The sequence below is a fragment of the Electrona antarctica genome, assembly GCF_951216825.1.
Source record: "Electrona antarctica genome assembly, chromosome: 18".
Taxonomy (NCBI): Eukaryota; Metazoa; Chordata; class Actinopteri; order Myctophiformes; family Myctophidae; genus Electrona; species Electrona antarctica.
In genome coordinates, this window is record NC_136799.1 from 28,377,153 (window position 1) to 28,404,827 (window position 27,675).

At 43.1% G+C, this 27,675-nt stretch overlaps 1 protein-coding gene across 1 annotated transcript in view; it reads left to right on the forward strand.

The window, feature by feature from the left end:
* Window positions 1-5,865: 5,865 nt before the first annotated feature.
* Window positions 5,866-27,675, forward strand: part of pacrg (PARK2 co-regulated) — a 217,666-nt gene continuing 195,856 nt past the window's right edge. The window contains exon 1 of the mRNA XM_079527895.1: window positions 5,866-6,104. Within this exon, the coding sequence (XP_079384021.1) occupies window positions 6,021-6,104 (84 nt within the window). The 5' untranslated portion in view covers window positions 5,866-6,020. The remainder of the gene's footprint in view (window positions 6,105-27,675) is intronic.

Consider the following 27,675-nt stretch of genomic DNA (forward strand, 5'->3'; position numbering starts at 1 on the left):
AGCTCCAGAGTCCAGCTATCCATGTTCCAATAATGAATCTGCTTTCATGGTCACTTGCCATCTTGATCCAAACTTCAGGCCTGCTGGAAAAAAATGTTTAAACATGCCATGCCAAATTGCTTCACTGACAGAGAGTCTGTCAGTGAAGATTTATTAGAGAATATGTGCTTGTACTGTATACAGTGAAAGGGATACTGTGACTGTTTAATCCTAAAGTGAGTTTATATTCTGTCATACTATGGTGTACGTGTACCATGCTAAAAAGATCAGCTATTTTTGGTGCAGTATACACCGTGTACGATGGAGTATATAATTAATCAGGCTTTAGGTGCTGTGGGAGGTTAGATAGATACTTTATTGTCCTTTCGGAAATTTGTTTTGTGCACAGCAGTCATCAGGATACAGAAAACATATACAAACAAACAAACAGATCACACAGTACATTGACAATAAAGAAACAATGCCAACAGAAGGCCACCAGTCATAGTTCCAAGAGTCACATCACACTTTATGCACGGAACTGAGATGGGGCCTGCTTGTGTAGAGACCAGGCTGGTGTGCAGTCTGTGCACCACTGGGAACACTGGTGTGACTGTTCACACATTCTGGTTCACATGACAGTGACCTCTGGGTGAGGAAAGCTGAACTTGCCGTATATACCAAGCCTTCTGAAAGCGTGGAGCGTGGACAGCATGGAGGGTCTTTGAAATTAAAGCCTCAATCCAGAACTTATTTTAATGAATAAAAGTTTACATATTTTAACAGATCTGTGGTAGAGTTTGTTAATACAAAGGACAACTACTGTACTGTTTAGCAATGCAATAATGTTATTTGTAGCAGGTGGCACACCGGATTGCACATCTTTATTTTAGTTTGGACATCGTTGTAATTAGCTTTTTCCATTGGGAAACATTAAATGGTTGTAAATTGGACGTAACATCTACGGATTGTAGCTTTGCAAGCCCATGTAAATTTCAAAGACATGTATGTTGCCCCTTGGATTTAAATCTGCGTCTCTCGGAAAGGGAATCCCACCTGGCCAATTAGGCTTCTGGGCTTTAAGCATGGCCACTCTGCTACATTCACAACCTGTTAACGTCCTCCATATGGGAAACCTGGTCCGGCTGGGCCTCGTCCAATCTGAATTACAGTAGAACGTGGGCCTCTCACATGGGAAACCAAACATCTATTGCTCATCTTAATGGGAATCCCTTCTGGCCAAGGGAGATCTTAGGCTCCTGGGCTACATGCAGGGCTACTCTGACTCTTCTACATGACTTATAGGACGTGGACTGCCATATCTCTACTGAATAGGGGAAAGGGCAGATAAAAGCAGTGAAGTGCAACAAGCTGAAGCGTGTAAACAAAAATCAGCCATAATGCAATCACACTGGAATAGATGTATTATCCATATTCTTTATCATCTGTGCACATGTCTGATTATTGCTGCTATGGTCCAGTGGACATGTTACACTGTATGCTCTGAGGGAGAGAAAACCATACCTTCCAATACTGTATCAGCTGGCCTCAGACCTGCCTCTATAATGCATGAGGATCAATAGACTGTGGCTTTTCAGGGTGAGGCCACACGATTCTGTGCTCATATCAAGTATCCCCAGCCAACCACCTTGCCATTTGAAGACAGCTATGCTGTCGGATTTATCGGCACTTGGGGGGGAAATGCAGACTACACTTAAGGATACACCCAGCCGCATTGGTTAGACATAAAAAATAAACAAAAAAATATAAAATAAATGCAAAGCTGCTAGAGGTGTGTTTTGCATTTTTTCCAGATTCCAGATTCGAACCCAGGTCTCTTATACAAGTACTTACATTTTAACAACTGAGCTAGCCTGTATGCTTCCTCAGGGGAGAAATATAATTACTTGTCAACATGTCATGTCAAGCCAGACACATACAGTATATACATGTCTCAATAAAGAGCAGGGAGACCAAATACAAACCACAGCAATTTGTATAAGTTATACTGTATTAAGGACCACTTCACCACTTTTCAACCTATCTTAATAGGTCCTCACTAATAATCATGATAAAATAGCACGTTTTTTTCTACTCAGCCTGTGTCTCATAGGAGGGCTGTGGGCAGTTCAGAAACCGTCCTCCAGTGACATCATTAGGCACATTTATTTTTAAACCAGATTTTTTTTACAAAAATGTTTAGATTTTCATTATCGTGAGAACGATGGCTTCTATTTTCGCATTGCAACTTTTCAGGACTAGAAAGCCTGCAGTTTCTATTAGCTTGTATTCCCCATCGATTCATTATTATAAAACCACAACACTAGAGGTACATTATACTACAGTTATGAAATATAGGGTTCAAATAATTAACACTCATGATCACAACAAAATAAAAAGGCTAGTCTGGCTAGATTTGAAGACTAATTAAGGAAAACAAAGATGAGTAGCTCTCACAGCAAAGTAGATTGTAATTTTAAAGTATGATGCCACCAGACAGAGTTTTGTCCATTATTTCCAATGCCTGATTAAATTCCAAAAAGTTTGTAAAACTCAAAAATCCCTTGAATACCTTCTCTACCACCAAATGCCTGCTCCAATTGTTGTTTATCTGGCCATGGTAATTGGTGAACAACAATGGTTGCTGCTTCCTTTTCTTTCTGAGATTATTTTGCTTCTCTTCGCAGAGTCATCTGTGTTGTAGGTACATGTTCTTGCTCTAATGATGTCATAATTGCTATTTTTCATTACAGCATAAGATGGCTGCCAGGGGTGTGGAGGTGGACTGACAAATGAGCTGGAGATCAAACCAGGGACAACATAAGGACAGAGGCAGCATGGATAAACAACACAAAACCTGCCTTTGTAATGACAATCGGTTTTGGAATTTTCCCCAGGCTCATTTTCTACCAGCAGAATACATTTTCTAGAGACTTAAAACACTAAAAGCAAGTAGTTACCCACCACAATACATCATTAGTGCCAGACAGTATAACAATTAATTTGTGTTGTGTGCGCCAACACACAGAGATATGCTGTTGTCCTTGAGGCAGCCTTTGAAAACAAAGATGTTAACTTGACCTATTTGGTGACAGACATACTGTAGGCATGCAGACACACGTTTAACTCATGCATGCACCCACGCCACATAGACATCATTCAACACAATTCCAGAATAAACAATAGCGTGAATTTCACACCATTTCTGCAGTTGTTGAAATGAACACTATAGATTTACTGTTAATGTGTCCACACATGTTAATGTGTCCACACATCAGTGGTGAGATAGCACCATTCCATTTCATTTCTCAGTCCAGCTGAATTCATGCTGACGCTCCAGTTTGCTCAGTTTGCTTTCTGAAAACTCCCTTCTTCCTCTCTTTAATCCTCTGAGGGAAATAGAGAAAGAGTGTATACTATGTGTGTGTGTGTGTGTGTGTGTGTGTGTGTGTGTGTGTGTGTGTGTGTGTGTGTGTGTGTGTGTGTGTGTGTGTGTGTGTGTGTGTGTGTGTGTGTGTGTGTGTGTGTGTGTGTGTGTGTGTGAGAGAGAGACAGAGAGACAGAGAGACAGAGAGAGAGAGACCAGTATTGAATGCTGACAGGGACATAACTAACCTTCTCCTGCATACCTTGTTTACAGTCTCCTCTTCGCTGCTATACCGTCCTCTCTCAATGGAGACATAAAAAACAAATAGGGGCTTTTAGAGAAATTGCCTGTGCGCTGAAGATTAATAATAGTTGCACCAGTCCTTCCAAGAGAGTCTCCAGAGGCAAAAAAGGACATTTGAAGATTAAAAGTGCCACATCCCTAAATTGGAATGATTCAATGCACAAGCTGCTCTTTATAACCAGCTTATTGAAAGTCAAGGCCTCAGTCGAGCATCCAGACAAAACATTACGCATTTACTGTTAGATGGCGGTGTCCTTCACTAATATGATGATGAGATGAGCATGTGATCCATCCTCTTCTGTTTCTGCGGGATCTTTGAGGAGTACTGTATTGGCTGTAGAAGCAACTAGAAAAGTGCTCCCCTCGGAACGCAGATCTCTGCCAGACATACTCAAGGCTGTGTCAAGTCAGGACGAAAGCTGGGAGTAAATTAAAGTGTATACGATAGACAACTTTAAACATTTGTGGCACCTCCTATGGGTACAACTTATTGCGACCAAAGGTCGCAGATAACTATGAAACTTTGTGTTTTTTGAGACCTAACTCACAATCCCCGTCACAATCCCCGTCACTCTCCCCGTCAATCTCCCGGGCCGTCACTCACCCCAGGCAAGCCCCCAGGTTATCGTGACATCACGTGACATCAGCCCCCTGGTCACCCCAGGCAAGCCCCCAGGTGCCCAGGTCATCGTGACATCACGTGACATCAGGCCCATATATGGTGCCCACTGCGCATGTCATTGTGATTTATTGGTCAAAGTTCATCCCATGCCAAAGCGACCGCACTCGCCCAGCAGTCTGACGTCACCCAGAGTTATTCTTCTCAGTGCTGTTCTTCCGCTTTGCAGCCATGGCAAAAATGCACAATGGAGTACGTCCTTATCTCGTGATTTTATTTTGTTTTATAACATTCTGGTGAGCTGGTGATGTCATGACAGGGTATCATCTTACGCGGATTGTCCACACACACACACGCACGCACGCACGCACGCGTGCACGCACGCACGCACACACGCACACACACACACACACACACACACACACACACACACACACACACACACACACACATACGGGTTGCAGATATGATTGGTTGCTTCAGTTCAATAATATGGTATCGGACATAACGCATTCCAGTCTGCCGAGCGGCGCCATCGTCTGGCCAGAACTAGAGTTCAAACTAGAGTTCTCAACAGGTCAGAAAATTAAGCCCTACCTGGGCCCTCATCAAACCCTGTACATTCAATACACTGCCCCCGCTGCCACCCTTAGATCTCCATATATGAAGCTGACCTGTTCTGACATTCCATAGCTTGATCTGACCTCATCATGCAGTAACTCAAAAAACTTTAGTATGTTGTCACTGTCTGTAATAGATCATTTTAATTAAAAATAAAAACATAGTCTGAGCTTATCCTCAAAGACAGGGGGTCAATACTAAGAGAGAACAATCAGTCTGAAGTAGAATTAAATTTCTGTCCGACCTCCCTACTGGCTTGTTAAGATGACATGTTACCGTTACCGTTATAAATGGAGTGACAATGACAACACAGCGCTTTCTGTGTGTTGTCATATAGATGCAATGCTATCACATTTTCCCTAGCACTACTACGGGTGCACCTTCCCAAAAATCACTATGAGAATTGAGAATTATTCCGCCCAGTTGATAGGCCTACTGATGATGGGTCTGATGACCCCAATTTTGGGGCCCTGGCTCACGGACTAGGCTAAATCTCTCTCTTGGGTCTCGACTTGAAAAGTTTTGGAACCACTAGTCGTGTTATAGACACATATAGCCTATCTGTTAAATCTACGGGAACTAACTAACATTTGGCAGGGAGAAAGGTTTTGAGAATAAGTTTAAGGTTATAATACGTTTATATATATATATATATATATATATATATATATATATATATATTATTATTATTATTTATTTTTATTTATTTTTTCAAAAAGAGAAATAAACCTTCCAAGGAAGGGACTGCACACTCAGGGAACAAAGACGGACAACTTATACGTACGCATCATCAACTTATTTATTATTTGTTTATTTCTCTTTTTGAAGTCTATGCCTGCTAACTAGAATTGCACCTCCCACGGGTTTTTTTGGATGTGCAGGAGTCCCCTTTTTTGTCTCATAAGTTTTATTCTTCTATATTCGTCTCAGCAGTGGCGCGGGGCGTGGGGTTCCCACGGCAACGGCTCAGCCAGGGATACTAGACCGGGGGAAGCGTCTTCGTCTTGCAAGTTCCATAGCAACCCGTCCCTAACAAACACCAGGCGACATGTTTTGTTAGCAGCACTACATTAGGTTGCACATTAAGAAAACGTTTACGTTTGAAGCATACTTTCATTTTCCACGTGCAGAATGAGACCACTGCACCTCTCCAAGAACAGCATGGAGCTAAAAACAGAAGGTTTTACCGTCAAGTCAAATATGAGGAACTCTGTGGTAAGTAAATTCTGGCGTTGGTACAGTCAATGAAAGTAAGCACACGTTTGTCGTCTTTAGCGAACTTTGTCCACGTAAAACGCCACATCATGTCTATTTATTATGAGTTAAATTGATACACTGTAGCCTGTAGGACTACCGTATACGTTTCTGACGTCCATGTTATGTCGCCTATAATTGTTTATGGCGTGTTGGCTTGGCGAGCGTCAAGTTTAGAGAGAAAAGTTTAGAGAGAAAATTATCGTCACCTGGCATCATCCTTTCTCTGACGTAATTAATTGCACATTGCACACTTGTCGGCTACACAAAAACTTCGCTTCAAAGCTATTTAAAGAGCCTTGCTTCTTGCTTGGCCATGCAGTTGCAAGCAGTAGCCTAATGTAGAGAAATAGAGAAAAGGATAGGATGACTAGCATATCATTCCATTCATTGACTAGGCCTGTGTGGTGTACTGTGTGTGTGTGTGTGTGTGTGTGTGTGTGTGTGTACGCGCGTGTGTGAGAGAGAGAGTGGGGGGGCATGAAGTACAGGATTTTGTGTGGATAAGCTTGAATAGTGAAGTTGCTGGCACACCTATTATAGGTTTCATTAATACAACAGGTCGTTTCGAGGAAGCAATCTGATTGGTCGAAACAGCCTTCTATAGCCGTGCTTAAACCCGAGTGGAATAGTATAAGAGAGTGGCGACACGCTTTGCGGCGAGATCAATGTTTGGAACTATAGCCAATGTTTGGAACTTTAGCCCATAGGCACTATGGGCTATAGTTCCAAACATTGGAACTATCCCATTGAGATAGAATGAGCACTTCCGCATTCCATTGTTACAATGAGTCAACGCTAGTGTCGCTACTCTCATACTATTCCACTCGGGCTTAAACGAGCCTAATGGATCACCTAATCAAAACATAGAAATCAGCTGCTCTGTTCTCCCAGAGTGTAGCCAACTGGGTTGCTATAGGCTAGCAGTGATGTAAATAGGTTTTCAATGTAAAGAGTCCCGGGATGCAGGGATGCTCTTTTAGATGAGTCCCAGGGACATTTTATGAGTCCCACTTCAACAACGTTAGGAGCATTTGCAGCATTTAACTCCCATTTCATTTTATATGGTTATAATGTGGTTCTATTCATGTAGAAACAGAAGAAGAAATTATTATTATAACTAAAGCTACAAATAAACTATAATAAAAAAACAGTACAGTACAGAAGTGCATCCCGTGGATGCAGAGGTCGTTGTTTTGTTGCGTCCCTTAACTATGAAATGCGTTTTGGGATGCAAAATGCACCCTATTTTAATCTCTGGGCTAGTAAGTTTCTTGCAACGTTGAAGCCACCGAGCCTACTGGTAAAAGCTGTAACTGCAGGCGGGCCTGTGCATATAGCACGGGGACACCCAGCGCAGCTGGGGTTTAACATTGAGCACTCGTTTGCACTTCCGCATTTGACCACTGATGCGTCTGTATTTAGTTCAGAATTACCTAAAGTCCAATAAAAGGCTGTAGACATAGTCATAGGACCTTAAGAAATGGCATATTTTAATGATTATCCTGAAATGAATGGGATCACGTGATATGAATATGAACAGCAAATGAACATGGATAAAAGCAGATACGACCTGTTATATCACAAATCTATTATCCGCTCCATATCAGTCCGTTGGTAGGGGCGCCCCTTGAAGCGCAGGCCAGAGGTGTCATCTGTCCTGGAGAGCTCTGACGTGTCTTTACTTTTTCAGACATTATATAGAAATCGTACTGTCTCTCTGTGACCTTGCTAAGCACAGCTAGGGTGCACACTCTTCTAAGTAATGGTAAATGCTTTAAAGGTCTACTTTATTGTGGTATATATTCCTTTATTTTGTTCATAACCTTGGTGCCTTCTGTCTTGGTATAGTGCATATTCACAGAAAAATGTATTCATTTGTAACTCGGAGATTGTACAAATGTAACCAAATGGAGCCACAGGGGTCCACTCTCAGAGTTAAATTAATACAGAGGATTTTTCTGTAGTGTGTAATTGGTCCCTGATCATGCTAGAGCTGTTGTCATGCCAGACCTTGACTGTACGTAGCTTAGAGTAGAAGAGGAGGCTCATTTCCAAAGGTACTCAAGTCTGGTCTGACTTTCAGCACAAATGAAGATGGATCGGCAATGTGTAATAGGCCCAGATACTGCAGCACATCTGTCTTTATCGGTGGACTATATTGATTTGTCAAGTAAAACTGTCCTTGTGGTGCCAGGAAAATAGGTTAAGATGAGAAATTCTGATGAGTTAGTTCTATAGATTAGGCTTTGTGTATGCTCCTGGGATCCTCCCGTTGAGCCACAGTATACTAGACCAGTGCACCGGCCTACTCGAAAACAATGCAAGTCGGGAACAAAGCAAGTTGGAATTGCAATGAATGCATGGCCCACCCTATACACCATATTAACATGGCGGCCACCTTGCCATTAAGTTAATGAAATGCCACCACGCTTTTTCAATTGAAAATGTCAATGTGACCGGTGGCCGGAATGAGTCACATTGACAACAATTTACTTGTTCGCGTCTTGAGAAAACACATTCATATATATATTCAGGCGCACTGTGTAAAAGTGCAAGGTGCATACTACTGTGTAACTCAATAAACCTTTTAAGATTGCTGACTACACCACTTGATTTAGTAGGGAGATCAAGGACTCCTTTCTGTATATTCATTAAATAGATAAGGTACACACAAGGTTCGTGTTTTTCACCAGGTAAAAGAGCATTGCAATTGAAGGTACCAGGAAGAAGGACTGAGGCGGAAACAGTTTTTGTAGGGGGTTACATCAACATGGCTGCTGTGTGAATACTGAATATGGTCCGTTGAATATGTGTGAATATGGTCAGTTGTACCAGAGGTCAGAGTACCCATACCCGTCTGTCTGCCTTGTGTCCTTTTTATGCCCATAAAAGAAACACTGTCTGTCTGTGTCCTTTTACATTGCGTTCTGTAAATTAACAGTTTTTGCAGATGCTGAAATTCTAGCAGATTTGGTAGACCATAGAGGAGCTAAGACTGTAAACTGCTGATGAGCCTCCATTGGGATTCATGTTATTTGTGTGATATTTGATGTGTTTGAAGGAGGCCACAGACTTTTGAGGTGATTCTTTAATTTATGTCAAAGAAAGGATTTGTTGTGGTCTTTTACACGCCAAATTATTTGGGGGTCCTATTATTTTTTTTTAAATGTATTTATTTAATTTTTTGCAACAAGCTCTTTATTTTTCGCCAGAAACGTTGTTGCCAGCTATGCGGTACAAAACCACAAATGACATCTGAACACCAGCTTATAACAGTGTATAACGTCCCATAGGTGTACGCATATATCCGTTGCTGGCAAAACATTTACATAGTACATGCATATACTTTCCTTAATGATTATATCTGGTTTCATTATATATTTATTATGTATTTTCTCTATTACAAGGTTATTATAGTGGTTAATTTGTATTGGGGGTGCAGAGGGGGGCTGGGCGGGGGTCACGAGACATGGCCAATGCGTTTCTGGGGATCCCCAGGTCCCCGCTGAGGTACAGCTATAGGGCTGCAACTATCAATGATCTAATTAGTGCCTTATATATAGGCTCACGTGTTGCATCGCAATGTAAAAATAGTTTAAAAAGCGCTGTGTATGGCCTGGGCCATGGCTCAGTGGTCCAGGCACCTTGGCTGGCAATCCAGTCTGGCAGTGTGCCGCGGGTTCGACTCCCGATCCCGACGGCCTTTACTGCATGTCTTCCCCCCATCTCTCTCCCCATTTCCTGTCAGCCTACTGTCTGTCCCTCCATACAAAAATAAAGGCGAAAGCCACAAAAAAAACATGCTGTGTATCTATGAATACTGGATAACTCACCCGGTGAGTTGTCTTCACTTTCTGACATGTCAGGGTGAGAGGGTCTCTACGGTGAGTTGGTAAAGGGGTGAGTTATCCAGTATTCCCAAGAGACGGACAGCTCGCCCAAGAGACGTGGACATGAGAGGAGAGACAGGAGAGTAGGCCATGTATGGCCTACTTGTGTGCAAGGCGTAAATTGGCACCTTGACAGAGTGCATTTCTAGTCTCATCTGTGGTCGGTAAAGGTGAGCTGTTCGCGTCTCTTGGGTGAGCTGTCCGTCTCTTGGGAATACTGGATAACTCACCCTTTACCAACTCACCGTAGAGACATCTCACCCCGACGTGTCAGAAAGTGAAGACAACTCACCGGGTGAGTTATCCAGTATTCTATTGAACCAGTTCAGAGTGAGAGTGATAATGAATTGGTTCAGAACCCTAAAAGTTGGTTCGGGACTGGAACCACAAAATGGCCGCCGGTTCCATGAGAGCACCAAGGTTCCAAGAATATAGAACGGAACCAGTTCTAAAACCAACGTTCTTTTGGTGGAAAAGGGAACAGGGCATGTCACAGCTCGTTTTATTGCTTCATTTGATAGACCGATGCATTCTTATGCTCTTGTTTTTCCCCTTATAGTTTCTTAGTCAGTTATTTTTCAACCACTCCTTCTTTATTCAGAGCCAACCAGCAGGCCTTTTCACTAGATGTCTTTTTTGGAGGAAACACAAACAGGTGGCCTGGGAAGAATTGTTACCTATGTGACTATGTTTGTGTGTGACTCATGTGTGACTATGAGTACCAGTAGGGGCGCTGTTGTGCCAGAAACAGAGAGAGAGAGATAGTGCTGCACTGTTGCCTGCTAATGAGAGAGAGAGAAGGGGGGGGGGGGGGGGGAGTTGCACCACTCAGTTCACACGGGTGTGATTTTTTTACTTGAGAACTACTTTCAAAATGACCAGCTCAACGAAATATACCCACCAAAAATATATATTATCCCAATGCTGTAAATAGTTGGAATGGGAAAAAGTAGTGGGGAAATGGAATTGGTAGGGCCTTTTTGTATATATAACTTTTACTCTGATGCTAGCCTTCAAAGCAACCAAAGGTATGGCTCCCCCATATCTTGCAAGTCTGATCGGACCCTACAAACCCTCCTGCGTGCTCAGATCAGCCGACGCAGGGAGGCTGGAAGTACCTTCGCTAAAAACGCTGGAGAACACTCCACATGTCCCAAACTCTTCTCTCTTCTGGCTCAAAAACTATGGAATGCACTTCCCATAGCAATCAGAACTGCAGACTCACTCCCAATCTTCTGCCGTAGTCTGAAAACCCACCTCTTTAGACTCCATAGCCCGTAGCACTTGCCCTAACCTCGACGACCTTACAGGCGTATGCATAGGTTCAATTTATGTAACTTAAATATAATTTTATGTAGACATACAGTAGCACTCTATAGTCTATAAGCATACAGTAGTTTTATTATATAGATATTCCACTGTTAGATTCTTAGCATACGTAAGATTAATGATGACTATTTGTATGTATTTGATGTATTACCATGTTTTTTGTTCTTGCTTACTGTAAATCACTCTGGATTAAGAGCGTCTGCTAAATGCCTAAATTGTAAATTGTAATGCTACTGATGTTTGTGTGCAACACTCTTGAAAAGAAAGTAGGCCTTATTGCATCGCAGATTTGAGCTGACAGGCCCCTTTTGATGTCAATCAATCAAGTCACTTTAATTCAAGTGGCAGATGCCAAAAATAGTTTTTTTTGCGACTGCAGGTCTCATTTACTATGAAGTCGTACATTTTTGCCCATCAGTCAGTCACGTGAGGGCTATCAGAGCCATCATCGAGGTGGAAGAAATCAAACCCTGTACACAAGAGAATGTCCCCGCTACCACCCTTAGATCTCCATATATGGAGCTGACCTGTTCTGACATTCCATATGTTGATCTGACCTCATCAAACCCTGTACACTCAAGATATGCTCCTTATATGGCCAGTACAGAATTCATTCCATGTTGATCTGACCTCCCATGCCAAAGCGCCAGCGCTCACCCAGCAGTCTGCCGTCAACAAGGTGGATGCGTGCCCGCTTCTCGCCCTTATGTGTCCTACTGGTATATACTGTATATATATACTTAAATGTACAGTATATATTCTTTAAGGCATGTCATGTGGTCTACCTGCAATGCCTTTGATCTACCTTTTGGGCACCCTGGTGTAGTCTTTCTGAAGATATGTTGAAGTCTATAAGACATTTTTGATATTTTGTTTCCTGCATCTTGTATTGTTTTGATGTTGTTTTGTTGACAGCGTTGGCCTGGTTCATGGTGAGACAAGTGCAGTAGGGCACTGCATCAGAAGTTGCATCAATAGCAGTAGCTCGACATATGAATGCAGCTAACGTGTGAGCCTTATGTGCCCTGGCTCTCACTTCCATATCTTTTCTTTACAGCCTCTCCCAAGCCGACTGCCCAGTCTTGGGGAGTTTGATGCCAACAGTTTTAACTAGCTCTTTCTATCAGTTGGGGCACGTCCTCACAATTATGGCACACTTAAAATAATTAGAAGTAATAAGTGATGTTGGAAAGCAGCATGCAGGGATTGTAGTTGCCTTTCAAAGTGCCGGGCCAGGCAGCGAGGTTGAAGGGACGATCAGAGCCATCATTGACTTCCTCCTCATCGTTTGAAGGTCATCAACAAATCTCCTGTCAGGAGTGTTGAGGCGGAAGGGCCCTGGCTAAGCCCTTCAATATTCACCATGTCTCCAGAGGATCTCGCTATGGCTGGCGGCACCGCTGACTAAATCCTCAACAAAACCATTACATTTTTCGGAGGCTGAGTTCTGTCTGTTTGCCTCTCTCTTTTTTTTCCCTCCCCTGTGGTCACTGACATATCGCTCTGGATGGGGCAGCCTCGCTGAGAGCTGTGATTTGTAGATAACGACAAGGCCATTTGGAGCCTTAAAAGGGTACGGGGACTTGAAGCATAGGCTTATTATGCTGTAAAGTATTTGTGGTCATAGAAACTGAATCAATACCATAGGCCCCTGAAACGGCCTCCATCTTTTCCTGTTGATTCATCTCTCAGCTTTTAAAGAAAGAAAGAAAGAAAGAAAGAAAGAAAGAAAGAAAGAAAGAAAGAGAAAGAGAAAGAAAGAAAGGCTTTTTATATTCTAGTGGGAGGTCGTCACCTGGTGTGTGAGGCAGAGGGAAGAACAAAAGCTGTTATGTTCTGTGTCAGAAGCTTATACCAGATTGGGTGACAAAGAATAACATGGATTTTAGGTGAGAGCATTAGCATCTGCCGAGTGTTGTTTGCCACTGACAGCCATGATTGCATCTTCGAGCCTGAATGTCAAAGCAAAAGCATACAACAACAATGTCTGAATGTAAATGTAGTCTGATTGAAGAGAGGAATATATGAATTGGCTTGGACTGGTCCGATTACTTATTGTAGTTTACTGCATCTCGGTGTTCCAAATCTCATGGGGTATATGTGCCATAAGTTAACTATAGAACATAGTAAACACTAAAAGCATGTAATACTGGAGCTTTCCTTTGAAACTACTGCAGAATGACTATTGTAACCTGTTACTAACATGCACAGGTATTGCTGCGCTGTATTCTGTAAATTACATAATTTGCTATCACATGCTGTGAAAGCAAATGTGCAATAAATCCAAGTCTTAAGTGCCAAGTTGCAGATCTGCTCTCCACACAGTATTATATGTTCCATTATGAGAGTCTATCGGAATCCATCTGATGAGAGATTCTACACATTTCTGTATGCCTCTGCTCCCTGTGTCCTACATGCTACATGAGAGAATACAAGCATGATCCTTTTAAAGACAGTGTATTGCACAGTTCACCTGAGAGGGCAAATCGATGCAGACTACACACACGTGATCCCAGCCTCAGCTTCAGTGTGGCTGCCGTGGTTCTGTAAGATTGCTGTTCCTAGCCGGTCCTGATAGACCGTTTCTGTACAAGCACACCTCATTTACCGTTTGCTCGGCCTCTGGGATTACAATTGAGCTGGGCAACAGCATTCTCACGTCCGTGTGTTCCTCCTCACCCCCCACCACCATCACCCCTCCTTTCCCCGTGCAACTGATCAACCCCAGGGAAAAAGATGGAGACTCCATACTAGCAAACGTGACCTCCATATCTTAAGCAGTAGTATAATACTACAAGCTCACAACGTAACACAACACGTTGTGGGCTTGTGGATTGGCTGTTTTTGGTGTGGGACACCATCGTATGATGGAGTAGGCTATAAATTAGGACTCTTATTTTCCTTGTCCCACATACAGTTGGAGGCCATCGATATTGTCCTTTTCTTTTTGCTGAGGTTTGCGTGATCTGCGCAAAAGGACAGTTAACCCATTTTGGGCGGGAACCCCTTTTGGTGTTTTAAACATTATGTTATAATTTAGCTATTGAAAAATAGCAGATCTACAAGCTCATAGCGCGCCACCGAGTGGCGCGCTATAGCTCATAGCGCGCCACCGAGTGGCGCGCTATGAGCTTGTAGGTCTGCTATTTTTGAAAAATCGTGAAAATATTTATTTCAGAAAACTGGAGGATTTATAAGGATTTCTTTTAAATTTTGAGGTCAGGCCTAAATGGGTCAAATGATAAGGGACAATATCGGTGGCACCCAACTGTAGCATCATCAGTACTGAGCAGGTGGCTTTGCCCCCTTGGCTGTAACTCTCCCTCATGCTGTCCCCCTCTGCAGGACCGCTCTGTGCTTGACCTTTATTCAACCAGGCAGGTCACTTAAGCACACACAGTGTTTATTTACAAAGGTGGGCCAGCAAGAAATGACCCTCTTAAGGGAAAAGGGAATAGTTTAGCTGTAATACGGTTTACAAACATTCAATTCAAAGACACAGTAACACATAGGATAAACATACATACATTTTATACTATACTATTTATACTATCTAGTTTTTTTTTAACACATAATGTTATGTAAAACAAGAAATATTACAAAGTCATATTTGTCAGGTGAAACAAACGCTGTCTCCATTGTGCATCTTTCCTGCTCTCCAGTTTGCTCATAACATCATTCCCACGAAAAATAAAATAAATAAATAAAATAAAATAAATTCCCTACCTACTCAGCCCAAAAATGACAGCCAATCGGAAACCAAACTATTATTTTGTTAGGCCTAATGAGATACAGATCAATGCACCGTTAGTTACTTTGTGTATTATAGAAGGCTGTCTCTGTGAGAATGACCATCATAGAGGTCCGGAAAGCTGTTTCAGGGATGAATTTGTCCGCTCCTTCTTTTGCGCTTATAGTCAAAATCGACCTTCCTTGTCGGCCTATAGACACATTTACCTGTCCTGTTTAAATTGCCCAGATAGATAGAATATGAATATGGTTTCTCTGCTGCTGGAATGGACGTGGATTGGTGCCATGTGGGTATTCACTGATCCAGATCCAAGCTTATACTAGCAGCCTCTCTGTGTCTATCGTTCCTTCTTTCATCTCCTGCAGATTGATTTGGACCTATAGAGTAGTAGGCTATCACCACTATAGACACGTGTTATCCTTTCTGGTAAGCAGTTGTGACCTGGAGACCTGCATTTCCTTGACCATTGATTCATCAATTGACCTCAAACTGATTCATCAATTGACCTCAAAAACCTAAAATGGACAGAACATTGCTGACATGGAAATCTGGCTGCCCACCATTGGCCACCTTTCTTAAGACACGTGACTTACAGGTACAGGGGTCAATGTACCGAAACATTACTTTGTCCATGTCCCTTTCATTGTGAATGCACTTCTGGCACTGCAGACGGGTCGAAAAGACACAGCAAATCCTCTGTTCATTTAAGTAAGTGGACCAGTATGCGTAATTTCAAAGACCCTAAAGGTCCATTTATGGCTATATGTTCCTCAGTGTCAGAGAAGGAGTAGTGAGTTAAACCTTCTTGTAGCCAATTATTTTTATTATGTAAATCGTATTATATTATACCTATAGGGTACATAGCTCTACTTTGTTATTCAAATGTGTCTACTGATTTATCAAGGCACATGGTAAAGTCTGGTATCAGGCAGACCGCGAAAGGCCAAACTGTGAGGAAACCGATGAGTTTGTAAGACTACACAAGACAGTGTTCATGTACTTCATGCTCCTGCTGTCTGATATCAGCAGATAGATTAGGTTAATTGATGGTGTGGCTTTTGAGATTTGCAAATTGCTGAAATCACCATGACCTTTTCCCCACTTGATGCAAAAGCCACCTGGAAACAGCAGTAGGATACAGACAAGTGTTTTCCTCAGAATTCTATCATAACCTTATAAGAGGTGATAGGGTATTCATGTCTATTATGTTTGCTCTCCTCAGAGCTTGCTTGACAACTATAGCGGCCTCTGTTCTCCTTCAAACCCCTGTAGCTTGCATTCTAATTAGATGGCTTTTAATGGAGACTGTTTATTGCTCCTTACAAAGCTCCATTTTCCTCTCTCGAGTTAATTAGGTCTATGTTATAGGGCAAGTAATGTAATGCAGAGGACATCTAGGCAGAGGCCTGTAAACGCTGCCCCTTCCCCATCAAAAGCAAGAAAACGCAAAGCAATCAAACATCCAAACTCTTTCCCCTTTTTATGTTTTGGAACGCTTTCTGCATTTTCATCAGTAGTTTATTAGGACCTGTCCATTAGTCGACCACCCAAGCAACATATCTCAAAAACATATGATTGGATTGGCATGGCATTTGCTGTTCACCTTCATGCTTTTCGGAAGATGAATTCTACTGATTTAGGTGACCCTGTGGGCTATCCTGTAGCGCCATCATTAACCCAATAAAGGCCAGGAACGTGGGATTCCATTCTATTCTCCTCCCCCCGTGCGTGCGTGCGTGCGTGCGTGTAATCTGCGACCTGACCTAGAGCCATTTCCTCTACGTAATCATGAGAGTTAGGCCAGGTTTCTGCTACACCCTACGGTATTCGCAGAGCCATGGAGTAGTAGCCTGGCTAATAAGCCAGACTAATATCACACAACACTGTCGCGGTATATTAGTCTGGGCTGGCTCCACTTGGATTTCATTTCCCGGGGGGCGGGTTCAAACATTTTCTCTTTGACGCAATTGGTCAGAGCTACTGTCAGTCAAAAGTCTCAAGCATTGAACGTCACTGTACCAAAGCCCGCCCATATTGCATACCGTGTCCCGATTGGTCCGACCTGTTCTCGGTTGTAGGAAAGAGGCGTGCTACTGAGCCTCGCCAGACCGTAATCCGCTGGTAGGCAATTTTGTTTTGCCAACGGCTGATTCGGTCTGGTTTATTAACCAGGCTAATGGAGTAGAGCCCTGTGTCTTAAGCCTTAACCACACCAAAGGGGTCACCATGCAACTCCTTGGGTCCAAACGGTTGCAAGGAGTTAACGCTAAAAGCGCCTTGATCCTTTGGTGTGGCATTGAATTCCATGCGTTGAACTTGAATCACTAGGGACGATGCGCGTCAACGCGCATCAACGTGCAACAGGACATATCACACCACAGGGACAACGCTAAAACCGTCTCAACCCTTTGGTGTGGTTAGGGCATTAATCCTACTCCCTGCCCGCTCCCACTGGATGTATGACAATATTGCCTTTGTGTGTGTTCCCATCCAGATTGCAGTGTATCTTTGACCAAATTATCCTGCCAACCAGAAACTTTAAAGTACTACCTTCTCTTGCAAGATTTGGGTGTTTCGCCCAGGGACTGTCCCTAATTTGCCTATCCCTGACCGTAACCTTAACCTTAACCTCACAAAAACTATGCCTAAACCTAACCTTAACCTCACTGAAACTGCCTTAACCTCAAAACCCCACCCATCCGAGGTGAAATACCCTGGAAAGAGTGAGAGTCAAATACAAACAGAAAGACAATATGAGAGGGTTTGACCATTTCAGCACCATGGACAGAGACACAATGACACGCTGTGCTAACTGCTGGTCATATTTCTCGACCGACACACACACACACACACACACACACACACACACACACACACACACACACACGTCATGGCATACAAACTCTCACAACTGGCCAATAAAAATAAGGTTCTGTTCAGAATGTATTGTCTCCCAGCTTTCCACAAAATAATAGCAAATGCTCGATAGTGGGCTCGATAAGGAACCGGCTTGATAAGCCTGCTCGATAATGTGATCGTTATCAACAAAAAACTACGAGCTCCATCCCTACAGTTAAGTTGACCAAAGTTTGGTGAAAGCTGCTGCTAGCACACACTAGCTGCTGCTAGCTGCTGCTAGCACACACTAGCTGCTGCTAGCTGCTGCTAGCACACACTAGCTGCTGCTAGCACACACTTGCCCCCTCCAAACATCTCTGTGTGGAGGAAGTTAGCCTTTTATTTTCATTTGATCGGTTCACCATTATCCGTTAGTGTTTGTCGGTTACCAACGGCTAACGATTATCGGTTGGCCAGCCTGGTACTGTATAACTTTGGAAATTCACATGCATAGTGATTATTTTGATGACTAATTTAATTGCTTTCACAACTATACTGTAGCTTAAGATATTGTAAGACATGCAGTCAACAACAGAAAAAAAAATCTGAAAGGGAGTTAGGTCTAATAAGCTAGGGCATCACCATTATCACTTCAATCCCCATAAGGCTGAGCTGACCTTGACAGAGGAGAATGGGTCCTCCTTAACAGTCTAATCTGTCGGTGTTAGGCATGCATCGCACATACAACCCTGGAGTGTGCTCCACTCCAGGGTTGTATGTGGCAGATCACATACTGCATACATCAACATAATGGGAACCAGCGAGAGAAAAATCAATGTATCTGACAAACACTCCAGTCCAAATCCAATAATGCCAAATGGTGGCCTTTGTTGTTTTTTGTTGGAATCAACAAGGCAATAATATTGGTCTGACCTTTTGAATTTTGCTGACTAGCAGATATCCCGAAATGTATGGTCTGTACTTTTTTCAGGGCCAGCTACAAATCCTGGTCATATTTGTGATGTATAGAAGTTGTAGTCTCAACATTTGTCAAAAAGTACAACTGAATGGTTGTGTCGTAAAACACAACTTGGGAAACATTCCAAATGCCTGCCGAAAAGAAAGCAAGAAAGTTTGGAAATTGCCATGGCTAACATTTTCTATTGGGGGTGGAGTAATATAGTGAAATGTGGGACTTTGGCCACATTCTGCATGTGACACAGAATGCACTGCTTTTCACCTGGAGCAGAATAAGTTAGGGGTGTAACGATACATTTTAACAGCAATACGTACAATATGTATCACGATATATGGTTGACGACACGATACATGGACATTATTGGTTCATTATTATGGCGATGCGATACGATTCAATGATTTGAAATCGATACAGTAACTGTTTAGAAAATACATTAAATATGTGTGAAACTTGTGGATGGACCAAGCTATATGGAATGGAAAAGTAATTAAACCCATCTTTTTCTTTTTTCTTCTTAAAGTACATAGTATTGTATAAATTGATTATTTCCATTCCAAAACAATTCGATACAGATTATTTCCATTGTAAAATGATACGATACAAAGTCAAACGATACAATATTTGCTGTTTACATATCGATATACTTGTTGATACAGTTACTGTATCGTTACACCCCAAAATAAGTACATTTTACGGGCCTTGGAGATTTAAGGTGACGTCCGTGTTCTCTTAGGGATTCCACCTGGGATTATTATGCTCTTTAGCTCGTGCCTCTCGGACTCTGCTGAGTTAAAGCACTACTCAAGTCAAAGGCAAGTAGAGGCAAGAGCTCTGCTGCAGCAACACAATGAAGAAGTTTAGGAACAGGATAATCAGTCTGGCTGGCGAGAAGTCCTCCGATATACTGTCAGAAATGATCCACATCAGGGCCCAGGCAACACCTCCCCTCATTACCCTCACCGTCCGGACATGCCAAGCAAATTCCACTAACGACTGTTTGATCAACACAGCACACAGCATGGTAGGAGAACGAACGACCTGTTCACATCTCTCTCTCGCTCATTCACTACCCATTTTCCGTACCCTCTTTCTTAAGCCAGCGGAGAACAAAGAAAGCACTGAAGGAAAGCAATATAACCTCTTGGCCCTTATCCCCAGAGCACACCGGTGCTTGTCTTGCCTCAGACACAGTTTGCTTGTCCTTTGAAGGCCCTCATCTCTCTTTGATTTCAGCAAAACGGTGCAGCGCTGTGACAGTTGTGTAACTCACCACCTCTCACTCTGACCCCCATCTCTGTAGTTGTTGTTGAGTCCAACTGGGTTGTTTGGCCTGCCTGTTTGGCTGTCTGTCTGAATTAGGTTATTCCATAGCTGCTGGCGTGAGTGCTAATGAACATAGAGAATGTGACCGGAGAGCATACTGTAGGAAGAAGTTATTTTCACTACAGTGGCCTCTGGATCCAGTGAAGTTATAATTTAGTCACAAGCTATTGTTAATATTTTCCCACAGACAGACTTAACCGCTTTCAAATCAAAGTTCACATTTTCTTACTTACAGCACAAGCTCTCACTTACAACACAACGTATACTGTGAGCTTGTAGCTCTACTATTTAGAACATTTTCAAACGCCAGGGTGAAAGTACTGTAGATAAGACAATCATGCCAGAAGCATGTGACTTGTGACCTCTGCTACGGTGATGACAGTGGGATTGGTGCCTTGGGGACTGATGCTGCTCTGTCACACAGCCTTGACTGATAGCTGTCAACAGGAATTGATGTTGACATGCAGGAAGACTTACACTAATCACCTACACACCAGTTTTAACTCTCTCAACAACATCAACAGCCTGCCTACTGTATGTACAGTATGTATGTTGTTGGGTCGATGTATGGATGGATGGATAAATGGATGGATGGATGGATGGGTAGACTACATGATGGATGGATGGATGGATGGGTAGACTACGTGATGGATGGATGTATGGATGGACGGATGGGTAGACTACGTGATGGATGGATGGATGTATGGATGGACGGACGGACGGACGGACAGACGTATAGATGGATGGATGTTGGAATAAATGGATGGATAGAATGGACTGATGGACACTGGACAGTATAGATAGATGATCATGGATGGATGGATAGATGGCGAGATAGATTGATGGCTAGGATAGATGGACGGACAGATGGACTGGTATATGGATGGATGGGAGAAGCAGGGTGACTTGATAGTCACCCTGCTACTTGATAGCAGCAAATATCCTCCTCAGGAACAAAGTCGTTTTCAGTGGCACTATCCCTGTATACTCTTGGAATAAATAAGCTACATAGCAGGGGTTGGATGAACACCAAGTGCTTGGAGTTTGCCTGCATTTTTGCCTTTGCCCGTGTTCATTTGCGTGCGTGCGTGCGTGCGTGCGTGCGTGCGTGCTTGCGTGTGTGTGTTGTTCCTGGCATGTTTGACTCCCCGCTGGTTCGATGAAACTAGCTCTTCAGTGTTTGAGAGAGTCGCAGGCAGCAGCAGGCAGCAGGCTCAGTGTGAGATTTGAGGCAACAGAAAGAGAAAGCTGCGTGTTTGCATGCATCTGGGGAGAAAAGGTGTAGCTCCCCCCCCCCCTACAGAGGCTGGCAGGCTCAATGGACTCTTAGCACATCAAGAGGCATTTATGTTAAAATAATTCCGTATTTATATCGTTTTTATACTTTGTCGTACAACAGCGTCACTGGCCAAAAATGTGATCTATAAGCTCACAACACGTTAGGCATTCTAACAGGCATTAGATGGACAGGCTGACTCTGTCTAGGGTGTCTACTGGTAGGGCTGTAGCCCCCGCTATCATCTCTGTCTAGGGTGTCTACTGGTAGGGCTGTAGCCCCCGCTATCATCTCTGTCTAGGGTGTCTACTGGTAGGGCTGTAGCCCCCGCTATCATCTCTGTCTAGGGTGTCTACTGGTAGGGCTGTAGCCCCCGCTATCATCTCTGTCTAGGTTGTCTACTGGTAGGGCTGTAGCCCCCGCTATCATCTCAGTTAACAGGCATTAGATGGACAGGCTGACTCTGTCTAGGGTGTCTACTGGTAGGGCTGTAGCCCCCGCTATCATCTCAGTTAAGGTCAGGCTTCCGACCACGCAGGTCTCTCTCTGCATGGTCTGCTGTCTGTGAGCAAATCGCAGTGTTATTCTTTTTTTCTTTAACGAACAGCTTGACGGGCAGCAGGACGGATTTCCACGAAGAGAAGCTAACACTGGGCATGTGATAAGACCGAGGGGCCTGGGGTTCATTTTGTAATACATACTAATCGCCCTAGATAATGTTCACCACTGTTAAACAGTGTTGCGGTATCAGATTCTGGAACCTGTATCTTTTACCATGTGCAGTCTCCTTATCTCCCCCAGCCTTCCCTCACCACCTGAGGGTTGTGCTTGGTATAACTGGTAGAGAGTTGGTGGGTGCAGCGAGATGTCTTTTTCTCATCTCTCGTCATCGTGTCTGCAGTAGGCATGTAACGGTATACAGTACATTACGGTAATATTGTGGCAAAAACAGCCACAGTGTTGATACCGTGAGTAATTTAATATGCGCCGCCGGCACAACATTAAGATCAGTGTCAGGGAAGACAATACGTGATAAAGACAGTAAAGACAATGACGTCCGTCAGAACAGCTTTGCAGTCGTTAGGTCCATACTACATACATATAATGGACCCTTACAGGTCCATTTGGTTTTGTTTGTACAGCGGGGCGTCAGAATTAACGGTGGATGCGTCCCACCGCACGTGACGCATTGTCTAACAAACTTCAGGTTCCAAACATCCTGAAGTGTTCCATGATCACGAATAGCGGAGCACGAATAAGACTTCCCGTGGCTGATCTCTTCAGAATAAATGTACCCTTGAGAGTAAACAAAAACGATTAATTTGCACACACAAAACGGAACGGATCACGGAACGGAGGTCAAACATCCATCCAGGCATACATCCAAACTAACGTTAACTGACAAGTCATTCTTATTCTGTCAGTACTACAACTTTCCGACACTCCCTTTAGAGGCACCTGTACAGTCCCTACAATACTGTATATATATTTTTAAGTATTTTGTTTAAAATCATAATTTAACATCTTACTCAAACCATTCACTTGATTGGCTAAATATTGTTCTTCGAAGAATGATACTCTTTTTGTTTGTTTGTTGATTGGCCCTAGTAGCAAAAATAAAATAAAGAATATATGAAAAAATGATATTAATAATAATACTGTAAAATCCCGCAGTACATGGTAGCAATACTGTCACCATACCGTACTGTAAGATCTCATAACGTTACATGCCTCGCTATGATCGGCACCCCCACCACCGCTCTGGGCGTGTCGTGTAGTGACTATAGTCTGCTTTCTTCAACCCCACGGGGCTCTTACCTAAACCTCTGTCTCATCTCTCTCTGTGCTGTCACATCACTTCCCCATACACCCCTGACTGATGATACTGATGTCCTCCCTAATGGCTTGTGAGCTTCATTCACCTGCCTGTCTTGTCTACCTGCTAGCCTCTTCCCACGCATTCACCTTGCATGCCAAACCAATGGTTTCCTCTTCCTCTCGTATTGTCCATACGCCTCTATGTCTGTCTGTCTGTCTGTCTGTCTGTCTGTCTGTCTGTCTGTCTGTCTGTCTGTCTGTCTGTCTGTCTGTCTGTCTGTCTGTCTGTCTGTCTGTCTGTCTGTCTGTCTGCCTGCTGTCTCTCCTCTCGTTAACTGTCTGTCTGTCTTATTTGCCAGCATGTTTGTCCATCTGCCAGTAGAAGTGTGCGAACCACTGCGCTGTAAAATGGCATACTCACAGTTTAGCATTTGGCTCCGTCACGCGGCTACAGTCCGGAACCGCTCAAAAGATACTTTGGACATCTCTAGGACATTAATATTCTACAAGGTTCTCGTCAGTCATAAAGGCAGTTATGAGGAAGTTTATTGATGAGACGGAAGTAAGGAACTTAGTCGGTGAATAAAGCTCTGAGGATGTTCCGAGTCCTCTCCCAGCGCTGCAGCAGCAGGTAATATAGCAGTGGGTCAGGGCCGTGGTTTTTCCGTGTGTGTGTCATTAATTTGATGGCCCAGCTCGGTATTTTAATACCTTCATGTGTCGTTACTGATTAGGGCCGTAAAGACGAAAGCGTCAGAACGCCACGTGCCCAGAACTCTAAATAGTCACAATCCATTAACTATTGTTCTCCATTCAAGTGCTTGACCCTAAGGATACACTGTACACTCGTAGACACAAATATACTGACTGGCAAATGGAACCACACATGCGCGCAGGCACACAAGAATGCACGCACGGCAGTGGCGCAGCCAGAAATACGATTCTAGATGGGCCTCGCTATGGCTAGATGGGCTGGCACGCTCGCGTGTGCGTGGTGGCCACGCAAATCATGGTGGCCAATCGATGGGTGGTCCAGCTCTCTATACGGGTGGGCCCACCCAGGCCCACCCGTAGCTGCGCGCCTGACACACACGCGCGCACGCACAAACACACGCACGCACGCACGCACGCACGCACGCACGCACGCACGCACGCACGCACGCACGCACACACACACACACGCACACGTATGTTTTAATCATTTTTGCAATACTATGCTTCTGTAATAGTGTGCACACTGGGGACATTTGCTATCATCTTTCCCATGAACACTTTTTCATTAACTTGGTCTTGTTTTCATCTGTAGAGCAAATTGTTATGCTCTTAGGTTTTTCTCAGATGCATGCTAATTCAAGCACACGGCCCAAGGTGTGTGGAAAAAACATCATAAAAACATTTATCATTGTTTTGTTATCAATCTCCCCACTGTCATCCATGCTCTGGTGTGGCTCTTCTGAATTCACATTAGTTCTCTTTCAGCACCAATATGAAAGTCCATTCCAGAAAGGCTTACGTTGCATATGCATAACTACACACACCACATGGCAAGAGGCAATGGAAGATAATGTTTTATTCAGATCTGTCAAACAGTAGTTTGGATTCATGTTTTCAGATAATAGGCCAATCTCAAAATAGACAAAAAGCTGCAGCATTGTACTAGTTTCTGACTGCTTAAAGCTGCAATCCATAAATGTTGTGTCTCTTCCGATGGAGAGAGGTAATTGCAACAACATTATCCAAAGTACAATGCGTGTCCAATCCGATGCACCTTCTGCTTGACATTGTCAACCAGTAAGTGTCCTAGGGGTGACATTTCTCAATGGAAGAGTATAGGGGACAACCTCCAACCACCGCAGTTATTATATTCACGTATGGATTTGTCATTGTATTCGTTCAAATAACTCCTGGATTGTAGCTTTAAAACACAAACACATGCACACTCATATATCCTCATTACCAATTTTAGACTTTTCCAGCATACTACAAAACATTGTAGATTTATTGTTTTGAACGATTTGAACATTTCCCATTTACATGATTAAATGGACTATACATGCACGGAACTGTACATTTATTTCTCCTCTACCTTTTTGTTCACATTTACTTTTGGTAACGATGTTCTTACTGCTGCCCCAATTTCAGGATTACATTTTCCATCTGCTCCTCTGCTACACATAAACAACTGCCCTGTATTCCAACAGTCCTGATACTGAAACCCTGAGTTCAATTGAATTGAATTACATGTTATTATATTGATTGGTTTAGGGCCAAAATACATTTCTGATCTTGTGCGATATCATGGTCCCTAAAACCAGAGGGACAGAGAACAGAGGGGGGGGGGGGGGGGGGGGGGGGGTTACGAGCAAAAGTAATAATATAGCAACAGTAAAAACATTAAAACTATCATACAGCAATAACAATTATACAAGTAGTTGCAATAGCAGTAGCGAGAACTATGGCAGCAAAAACACAAATAGCAGGCACAGAGGCAGTATAATAACAATGAACAAATACAGTACTGAAATGAGATCTCTGTTCTGGTATAATATAATAATAATGTTAAGATAATATATAATGGTGTAATATAAATAATACAGGCTGCTTCCTTCGGCTCCCGTATTGCCGAGTGAAGCGGTGTGTGTTTTGTGTGGACTGCTTGTGTTCAGACTGTGGTTTTCCATTCACTTAACAAGTAGTAGTAGTAGGGTAATATATCCCCCTCCCCCCTTTTTGCCACGTGGTCCTGATTCATTGTGTGCCATCATCACCACTGTGGTTTGGTGATATGAATCAACCAATAGGGCTCTGCAAGCACACGGCCACCCTGCTACCTGCCTGATATGTGGGCCACACGCAGACAAGATGGAGCACTCTCAGGGCATTCTCTCTCTCTCTCTCTGTCTCTCTCTCTCTCTGTCTCTCTCTCTCTCTCTCTACTCTATTCTTTTCACCCTCCTCTCTCTATCTCGCTCTGCTCTCTTTCCCTTACACTCTTCTTTCCATGCACCCTAACTTGACTCGCGTCTTACTGGTTTAGTCAACTAAAATGCATTTTGTCGGGCTGTGATAATGTCATAATGCCCGATTTATAATAGTAGATCTACAAGGTCATAACGCATCGCGATTCGGCTATTTTCCGAGCGTGGCACCCACACACTACCAAGCATGAGATAATAAAGCAATAAGCCACAAGAGGTCTCAGGTTACAGTGGATTTTACAATGGCTGAGAGGTGTAGGTAGACCCGACGCGTAGTGGAGGGTCTTCTACCCTCTCAGCCATTGTAAAATCCACGGGGTGCTTATTGCTTTTCTAAAATGTTTACAAACATATAGCAATATTAACCTAATAAAACGATTAAATTCACCCACCAGAGCGAGCCACACACTTCCTTGTTTTGCTCTGCAAGTAGGCTATGTGACTGGAGAATAGCACTTGATGTCCCATACGGGGCTGCCTGGAGCCACACATTCACAGTCATATGAGTGCGGGCGGTGCTTACACGCCCGCACGGCCAGCGTGTGTTGGGAAATCAAGTGCTCACCTTCCCCAATTCAGCTGGGAATGATATAAAGTGATTGAAGGTGTGGATTATCAATGAGATTTACAACGGTCATGTGATGGTAACCAGCCAATCAGAATCAAGTAATCAAGTTCTAACCATTTTAGAACTTGTGTTTTACTTCTACTGAAACTAATCCCAGTAATCCTGCCCTCATATTTTAGTCTAGCTTTTATTTGTTGACAAAATTGTTAAAAATATTTAGTCTTAGTTTTTGTGGTCATATATGGTTTTTATTTGATTTTCGAACTTTTCGTCTGTGAAAAAAAGGTAGTCAACGAACATTTTTCGCCATAGTTTTAGTCAACAAAATTAACACTGTTGCAGATGCTGTTTGAACGTTGTAGTTCTTTTAAAGTTATATCCATCTAGCCTGGCTAATATCCCTCCTACAGTATGTATTGGTTTGTAGTTTTTGTAGTTTGGTTTGTAGTTGGTTGTAATCTGTTTGATCCCCTTGCAATAGGCCTATCTCACAGCCCCCTTTCCACGCCCCCTTCCGGTAGATAGTGGTGTCATTTAACATTAGCATTTACACGTTTTTTTCTCTGGAGAATCTAAGTACATTTCCTAATGTAAAAATGTGACAGACCAATATTATTATGAAGCAAACAAGATGGTAAATCAGCTCGAACAGATAGAACAAACCTTACCTTGAGAAAACAAAAGTTGTAGACTTCTTAAATTACCTCTGTTAACATGTAGTGTCTATGGAGTGACGTCACGCTATCACCACTAACGCGGAAAGGGGGCGTATTAAGGGG